This window comes from Acromyrmex echinatior, chromosome 7, assembly GCF_024713525.1.
Source record: "Acromyrmex echinatior isolate Ae372 chromosome 7, ASM2471352v2, whole genome shotgun sequence".
NCBI classification, from domain to species: domain Eukaryota; kingdom Metazoa; phylum Arthropoda; class Insecta; order Hymenoptera; family Formicidae; genus Acromyrmex; species Acromyrmex echinatior.
This window is the reverse complement of record NC_141858.1, coordinates 13,128,109-13,137,800: the sequence shown is the minus strand read 5'-3', so window position 1 is coordinate 13,137,800 and position 9,692 is coordinate 13,128,109. Positions and strand designations below refer to the sequence as shown.

Below are 9,692 nucleotides of genomic sequence, written 5' to 3'. Positions count from 1 at the left end.
TATATAATATAACAAAATTTTAATCTTAATGTTACGCGATGCAAGCGACGGTTCGTGCTGTTTTAACTCGCGTCATCCGCCGGCTGAAGAATGACGTAAAAAGTGTGGATTTTATACGAAAACTGAATGAAGAACTTAGATTATTCGCCTTTTAGTCAAATACTACATATATTACTCGTAATTTCTTGTAAAGGTAAACTGTATCTTATCCAGTGATTTGTTGATACTTTTATATCTCACGATTCTTCAAAAAATAAAATATACCGCAATAATGTTCGGAAACTATCCGTGTTCGACGTATCGTCGCTGATAATACAAAATATTGCCAACAGCCAAGCGATGCGTTGCGTGTCGCCCAAGCATTTCGATCACCGACGAACTCGTTTTCGGCATATATCCGGCTTGTCGATATCAGTTTACGATATATATCGAGGTGCATGAGAAATCGCTTTCGTCGCGGCCCTCGCGAGATCGTTGATCTCTTTTTTGATCGTAATATTGCTATACAATCGATACCAACGTTTGCTTTGACTGCTGTCATTTTTAGCCACGGTGATATCGCTCATGTCTCGCCATCAGATACTGTTCACGAAGAGCCAGGCTCTTCAGATAAGAGGAAAACGTGTCCCCGGACGAACGTGTGTGTACGCGTCACCCGACAGGATGATGATGCGTGCTACGAGAATCGTCAACGATCGCGGAACATTATTATTGTTCTGGTCTAACTTATCGTGTGCCATGGTCGGCAATTTATTTATTTTGTGGTCTGCAATTGGATTACCAAACACAACTCATGTGATCGATGTTTTTAGAAGAAACGTATTATTATGTCTATAGATGCAGGTATAACTCTCGAACGCTGTCGTTATTGAATGATGTATTATTGACACGTAAATTTTATGAACATTGGTCATTTTTAGTTAACGCTATACAAATTTTTTATATATTTCACATTTTTAATGACAAACAATATTTGTATTCTAGACTTTTATAGACACAATCAACTTAATTATTAACTCTAAAAGGAAAGAAAGAATAAGTAGATTGTCAATTTAATCTTGAAGTGATATGGAATATGTAATCCAATTGTATATGTATATCTTTTTGTGACATTTAAATAAAATAACAAAATAATAACATATATTTGCTTAAAAGTTGAACTTATCACATTTTCTGTTATAATATTGATTATCAGAGAGTCCAAAATGATATAAAAAAATGGACAGACTTTTGAAAAAGTCTTGTTTCTAATTTTCAGCATGGCATTAAGCTTCTTAAAGGCACAGCTTAGTGCTTAATGATTTCGTTCACTTGTACATAAAATTTACATATTGATAGCATTCTAGGGTTATAATAGATCGTAAGATATGCGTTCTCTCTAACTTGGCATACGAGTCAATTTCAAAGTACGTGACGATTAACTTTGTGAGGAAAATTTTTTGTTTAATTTTTTTACTATATCAGGTGATTAAAGCAGATTAAATGAGACAGAAAGACAACTGTTAAAAATTATGACACATTCAAATTTATGTTACATTATAATCTCATAGCTATTTTAAGTTGCATTGTTAATAGGTACTTGATTTTTATTGTTATCAATTATTCTATTTTCAGAATCACAATTAATATTGATTTTATTTCATCAAATCATTGTTCAATGTCAATATTAATTTCTTATACTTTGGCGTTTGAGATTTGAAAAGATTGGTTCATTCGTGCTCTATAATATAATTTAATGTATATAATATAAGATACTGCAACGATTATGATATTATTGTCCATTTATTTCCATTTTGTGAGAACCCATTTCATCTTTTCTCATTTGAGAATACTCGTTGTAGAACGAACTATACAGTATCTCTGCCCGATAGAAAAATATCCATTCTTCCGGACTTGTCCCAGGAGTAGTCAAATATCTCGCGCGTTTCTATCAATGCGTTTCCGAGAACAGATAGGCGCTACGTACAGGTTCGCGGACTCGTAAGGAGGAGGGCGCGAACGCGGAGGAAGAAGGAAAAGCACGTTGGGAGTAGGTGGAATCTCGAGGCGCGCGCGATGGTATCGTTTCATCGGTGGTTCCGCGGTGGTTAGGCCGGTAGCGCCATGCTGGCACCACGATTGGTCTCTTCGGCTTATTCGTAGGCGTGGCGAGCGTTGCGGGTGGGAGTCAGAGTGGTGACCCTGCTTCACGGTGGATAGAAACCAGCGGCCGGTCTCCTGGTCGACCCATGGAGGGTTACTCCTCTGTTGGGCCCACCACCACTGGCCTGCGCCTCCACTCTCCGATCTATGCCACGCTCTCCTGACTTATGCTACGCCCGGCAGGCCCGCCAGTATACGATACGCTTCTACGAAGCGAGCACCGCATCGTACGCGCTCATTCCTTTACCGCGAACCTGCCAGCACGAGGGTTCCGTCACCAACCTACCAATTAGACCTCGCGTTCGCTACTGGTTTTGGGTTCTCCAGCATTGTCGAGCGTATTAGTGCAGATAGATTCTAGAGCAGGTCTTCGACGATTCGGCGAACGGGATCGTTTCATTCGGTTATTCACATTAATCAATTCCGACGGATCGCAAGGGTAAAGGAAGAGTGACTATGGTAGGGGAAAGAGATGGCTTTCTCTTTCCTGTTCGAGACAGATAAGGGAGGGACTGTGACACCGATCTGGGGTGGAAGGGGGGACGAGAGGATGATCGTGTAACGAGTGAGGACATGCAAGTCAGTTTTCGCGCACGTGACACGACCGGATTGAGAAATCTAGTGATAAACGTCTCGTGTCGACTGGATATTCTAAGTGTTCTGGGCAGATATATCGAGATATCGCGTCATATGACCGCCACGCAACTGGATGATAATAATATCGAGTGGTACCAAATATTGAAAAGGTGGCGCTTGGGATAGTGAGTGTGAGATTTACGTGTATTTGCAGTGAGGATTAGATAACGCGCTCGAACCATCTGTAATATCGAGGATAGAGTGAATCCCTCGTTTTCATTCCAGGCTAAAAATGTTAATAGCCATACGAATGGCATCAAGTGTTTTAAATGTTGCTGCGTCCTCCGTGATGTATAATGTTGACTCCAATTCCATCGGATGGGAAAGTGAATGACTAGCGATCACAATCTGATTGATGTCGCGTCATGATTTTCATGTGACAGTGAACTTGTTCCGTAGAGAATGGTGGAAACATGATCTTGCTTCGTGTACAGTGTATCGTGAATTTCACGTTGTGAATGATATCGTCGACGAGTTGTTGACCAAGCCTGAAGATTTTCTAATGACGCTACGCATCACGACTTTTTATGAAATTTAGGGAACACAAGAGTGAACCACCCGATGCGTACTTTTTGAAAGTCATTCACTAAACTATTCCATTTACGATCCAATGACAGTTTGCTATTCTTTACCGTCGAAGTTGTTAAATGTCAATTGACGAGTGATAAACGTGTAGAGAGCCCTCGATCAGTTCTTCGTCATTAGAATCCCGCGTCAAAAGAATCCCGTGTCCATAGGGGACACTGGGTCGCTCGACTTTGCTCGAGAGGGCGAATTTGCGGTGGTAACAGCTGTCGCAGCTGCCGTGTCGTAATCGGCCGCGCGCGTACGGTGGTGTCATCAGGAGCAAGTGCCCCGACGCCAGCAGCTGGTGGCAGTGGCACCGACGGTGACAGAGGATGACGTAGCGTCGTCGCTAGAGGCAAGGGGCGTCACGGTCTGCACGGTGTACGCGCTGGACAGAACCGCCTCGGCGGGGCTGGGGGTGGTCGGGGGTGTTGGTGTCGGTGTCGGTGGTGGTGGTGGCGGCGGCGGCGGCGGCGGAGGCGGCGGCGGCGGCGGTGGTGTCGTCGGTGGCGGTGGCGGCGGCGGTGGAAACGGCAGCGGGGGCGGTGGTGCACCGGGGATCGCCGGGATCTGTGGACCGCCGACCGCGTCCCTCGCGCCGACGGATTACGTGACGGCGGCATGCTATCCCCCGGGATCGCAACTCACCCTGACCGCCACTCACCCTCAGCCCCACGTCGTTGATCCCGCGATGACGCCTACCTCGGCGCCGGTGCCGACTCCGACGTCGGCGTCGGGCCCCAACAACCCCGTCGCCATGAGCCAGCTGGGGACCGTCTACGCCACCAAGAGACGGCGTCGGAACGGAAAGAGGTCGGTGCGAGTCCGTTAAATCGATACGACAGACGGAACGAGAACGACTGATGTTATTTTGTGACTCGGAAACGGAAAGAAGGTGGTGCTACATGCGTGACACTCGGTCCTTTTTATCTCTGAGTCATAAAACGATACAAGTCGTTCTCGTTTTAAAGTATTGAGATAAAGTGTGATGATCTGATGTATTTAGGATTTAGAAATGCGTTTAGGAATATCAAATTGACATATTTAAACAAGGACTTTAAAAGAATATTGATCTTACAAATATAAAAATAGGAGATAAACGGAGATTTATGTTTCAAAGGACTTTTGAAAACCAATGAACATTATGGCAGTGAGTTTTGCTCACAAAGAGAAGTAAATGTTTAATTAATGAGTAAGGTGATGTTGCACATTCATTCTAACATAATTAAGCATAGTAGGAAATAATTATTAACTAAATAAGAAAGAGAATAAAGAGTATAAAAACGAGATCATAATTAAAAACAAGACAAAAAATATTATTAGGTGTTGGAATTAATTCGTAGCGTTTTACAAGTGATGGGAAGTACTTTCATTAATGTATTTTTTAATGCTCATGTGAAATAAATAACATTCTTTCATTAAAAACGCTACGAATTAATTCCAACACCAATAGTATATAAAAATAAACTTTTACGAAATATTAATAAACATTAATAAACTGACAGAAAATATCATTTTAATACAAAAATCGCGCATAATCGCTGTCTCGCAAAAACCTCAAAGTTAGTCCTTTCAGTGTGATTTAACATTTTATGATTTAATTGGCAAACGTTTTCCGCACGCTCAATTATTGAAGTGACTTAAAAAGCAGTCTATGGGATTAGTTTTGAAAGGCTCCGAAGTATCGCAGTTCCAAACGCATACATAATTCACGCGTTCGGAGCCCATGCTAATGGGGACGAAGCCTAGTGTTCGCACGTAAAGTTGTGCGTTTGCTCGTAAAGTTAAGTCGATGACTGATTCACAGACGTACTTCATAGTAGTACTTCATTCAGACGTTCTCGCATGAGTAACTTGAATACGTTTACACTTGATTTTGTATTATTAATTGATTATAAACGATCTATTATTATAGATTTTTACGAAATTATACTTTTATGAAAACATAATTAATATTTCTATCTTTTATTATAGAATATTTTAAACATATTATTTTAATTTATTCAATAGTTAATCAAATATTATATGCGTTATATATTTGGTTGAATTAATATTAAAATTTATTTGTTTTTCCTAAAACTATTTAGGCCCAAGAAAAATAAAAAATAATAAGGATCTAATCTGTTCTGATTTAATCATTTGTTTGATTAATGTATTTATACGTCAGTTTAGATTATCCAAAATTATTGTTTCTCATAGCTTATAAACTTAGATTTATTTAATAGAAATTATATAATATTGTATTTCAAAGGTCTTTCTCTTGACTTTTCTGTAATTTCTTGTCTTTCAAGTTTTATTCGACATATGGAAACGATGATCGCATTATGATTAAAATAATGCTTTTATCGCAAAAGGAAATAATGTTCAGTACCATGAAGCAGTTTTCAAGGCGTAATAATAGATGCGCATCACAAAAGATCCGTCGTTACGTTCATAATGTTGCGACTGATGACCGACGAAATTGCAGGTGCACGGGTCGCCAGAAAATGTTTCCTATGCATATGCGAATTAGATAGAAGCCAGAAGCCTGCAAACGATCATTTGTGATTTGTTAGACAAGATACGGTTATATATTAACAATGATGGGGCCGGAATAAGATGTACGGTCGCGTGTTTGTTTGTTCTGGAAACACGTGTATCAGGCTATTTTTCCCGCATCAAATCGAACGTGCGATGCTCCTTCTTTGTGCTTTCTGTCTCACGCCAATTTAGTTTTTCTAGACGCAAATGGTTACACCACGATTATTCGAGGAAACTTTAATGCAATGTAAGTTCCTATCTGCTTATAGAGATACGTTCATTCGTGTTTGACGAAACACTCGACAATTATGTATATCATAATATTATTAGAAAGCATCCTGTATAGTTTGATCTAAATATAATTTTATCTGTCAAAATATCAAATTGGTTAACAAGTCTACAGAATCTTATATAATGCATATATTACATTTAAAAAGTAATTTATTAATATATTTTGATATTTATTATTCTCATGAGACATAATAGAAACATTAATTCATCATTTTTTTTTATTTTTACACGATATTTTATCATGTTACTCAATGTAGTTGAGTTTGATAATTGTTGTGTCCTAAAAGTTTTGTTACGTTTAATCAAGCTCGCGTGTGTTAATGGAATTAAGATTTGCAGCACTTGCATAGATATGCATAGTTCTGCCGTTGTTCTGTAGTTCAGTGGGTTGATTGCTTAAAAAAAAAGTGTGAGCAAATAATTAGACAAGTAGAAACATTTAAACTTTCAAAATTCCACTTTAAGAATACTTACGTTATACACATTGAATATCAATATACAGTACAATTGATATTTTTAAAAGTAGTATATAATGCTCTATATTCTATTTTCTGCAAAATAATACGATTTCTTCGAATGGTAGATGAAAAGATTACAAAATTTAACGAATATTTTTTATAAAATAATTAGTAAAGAACTATGATTGAGAAATAAAACAACTAAAAAAGAAATATTCAAGACGAATCTTGGTGCTTAACGATTTTTTTTTACGTGGATCTTACATTTTTCCGATTATTATCTTGAAACACAGTTGGAGTACGTATTATAATATTACAAATTAAATTAGCAAGTAACATAATAATACAGATACTAATTTTAAAATATTTTTAAAGCATCTTTAAAATATTGTAAAAAATTTATAAATTAACATACTCAGAGTTAACATGTGATTAGTGCCATAATCTTGCCGAAGAAATCGCAACGTCGATTTAGCCAAAAAGAAGAAAACAGGTGCGTTAGTATTTCATTGCGTTAGCAAATCGAGTGTCAGAGAATTTTTTCATCGCTTCGCACCTCGAGATTGTGTGTCTTGCTCGGACGCTTGAGAAATTAAAGCAATCTGCACCAATCTGGTAAGCTCTTAATCCCCTCATAACGCTCTCGCATGCTCCCAGGTGCTTCTCTTTCGCTCGCGAGCACGCGCCCGCGTGCGTGAGTGCGTACACGCGCGTTACGTGCGGGTGTGTGCGAATCACCAGGGGTTGCTGAGTCGCACGGGTTGTACGTGCGGCACGGCGCGTTCGATGCATCAAAAGGAGGATGCACCTAGGGTAGTTGGCCGCTAAGCCGACAGAGATGGAGCGGCTCGGCTGATTGCGTAGAAGCGGAAGACTAAAATCTTACCGTGCCGAGTCTCTCCTTCGAGCCCGTGTTCTTCCGAACCGCGTCTTCCGCAACCTTGTTAACCTCGAATGGATCGCGGTTTCAACGACGCATTGCAGACGCACTTCCAAATGCAGAGTACTCCGCAGACTCGTCGGTACTCAAGGCGAACATGTGCGAAGGCTAGCCACTGATATACGTATATACAGGGTAGCCCATTAACTTCAACCACTTGACGTCTTGTGTGCCCACTTAAATGTCTTCATAAAGTATCACGAGGCAGGAGGCATGATTAATTTACTGAATTAATTTTTGAAGGCTGTCTTGGAACTTTTATTTAATATATCGTACATTTTCTCATTAAAAACAAAAGAAACTTTGACTTTTATTGCGACGAGAAAGGCTTTATGAATTTTTGTAAATTTATAGAAAAGTAACGTGACGAATATTTAATCTTTTAAACAAAATATGTTTTTAAAAGGAATAAGAAAATGAAAAAAAAAGTTTGTTTTAAAATATAAAGATACAGTATGCAATTAGTATCACTATCAATCGATGCGAATCACGAGGGGTATCTATTTTTATTTTGACAATAAGTGTAGCTAGGGACATATTTTAATAATTATACAAAAATCTACAAAAAAAGAAATTTGTATAATTGCTTTACACACTTAAACTTATATACATTATCACTACTCCTAATGAGTCTTAATCAATGTATCATTAATTCAACTAAATACTCTGTCTTATAATTTTGAAGATTATGGATTTTTAATATATGACATACCGCTTATAACTTGTGTTATAATTTTTATGCTCCTTTTATCACATTGTTAACTAAAATAATAAAGTTAAACAATTTAACTCAAGAAATGTATTGACTCAGCAATTCAATTACAGAAATGAATTGATTTATATTTTGACGTACATGGAAGTTTAAAATAATAGAACGTTATTGACACAAGGAATTGAGTTACCATTGTTCTTTTGATATTTGTAACATTGTAAGGGCTTATTCGAATATTTATTCAAGCAGGATACACAATGTATTCCTACGATTACGTGGACCCGCAGGCTCAAGAAGCGTCAATTTCTCGACGTTGAAGACGATCTCCTTCCTTCCCCGTAGCTTCGAGATCAACGTGTCACGTTGAGTAATCGGTTGAACCCTTTTCCAGTTCACGTAGGTGCCTTCTACGGTGAGGAGCGTGTACCCCGTGATCGCGCTAAGGATCACGAACGAGCGTAATGGAGTTTTAAACGGTCGTTCGAGGCATACGGGCAATGATCGGCGATCTTCTTCTCATTCCTTTCCCTCGAGTCGTCTTTGATACGATACGAGAGAGGGGAAAGAGAGGAGCACAGAGAACGAACGTTTTCTGGCTCTATGCCAGAAAATGCCCGCAGGGTTTCAACCTGGTTCGTTCCCTTACGCTTCTTCGGTTGCTTTGGCTCCTAAAGATCCCTTCGCTCAAAGAAGTCCTTCCTTCGGGCTCCGCTGGTCCTAGGCGAATGCACCTTAGAAGGTATATAAGTACGCATTTAGAGTCATTCTGTGAAATTCCATTTCGACTGATATCATTTCGCGCGGACAGTATATCGCTTTGTTTCGATCTCCGAAGTGCGAATGAATTATCAAAGACTGCGACGATCGATAAAGCTATTGTGTATAGCGGTGGATGTCGTGTACAGCGAGGCTTTCTCGATTTAATAAATACTGCTGAGAATATTTAGAATTAGTTGTATACAATTTTAACATTGTTGTGGCTTACGAGTGCGGAATGCAATTTATTCAAACTTTTGTTTGCAAAAAATTTAAATTATGTATCATTAATATATATCATGCTGAAATTTTTTTTTTAATAATGTGTAATTTTTAATATCTGTAATTGTTTGAATTATATGAACTGTGAGAAAGAAGATTTTATCAGAAGCAGATTTTTCAAATTATACCGAAAGAACAGTCTCGTTAAAGTATCTAAAAATTTAGCTACGGATAATTTGTTGAAAATTATCAAAATAATTATATAGGATGTTCAAGCTGATAACTAAAATCTTTTGCAGTGTACTCTGAGTTTTCTGCATAATTACCTTGATAGTCCAAAATTATTTTCAGATCTGTATCTAACTGAATTTTCAAATATTTCAGCAAAATCGTTTTTTTCCATATGCAATATGCTAATCAATACGTCACGATAAAATCTCTATTATAC

At 38.4% G+C, this 9,692-nt stretch overlaps 1 protein-coding gene across 3 annotated transcripts in view; it reads left to right on the top strand.

The window, feature by feature from the left end:
• Window positions 1-3,867: 3,867 nt before the first annotated feature.
• ss (aryl hydrocarbon receptor spineless) overlaps window positions 3,868-9,692 on the top strand; it is a 203,889-nt gene continuing 198,064 nt past the window's right edge. The window contains exon 1 of one of the 3 annotated variants that reach the window (XM_087408049.1): window positions 3,868-4,158. In XM_087408049.1, the coding sequence (XP_087264175.1) occupies window positions 4,037-4,158 (122 nt within the window). In that variant the 5' untranslated portion in view covers window positions 3,868-4,036. The remainder of the gene's footprint in view (window positions 4,159-9,692) is intronic. The other 2 variants (XM_087408048.1, XR_015545743.1) reach the window with 2 other exon arrangements.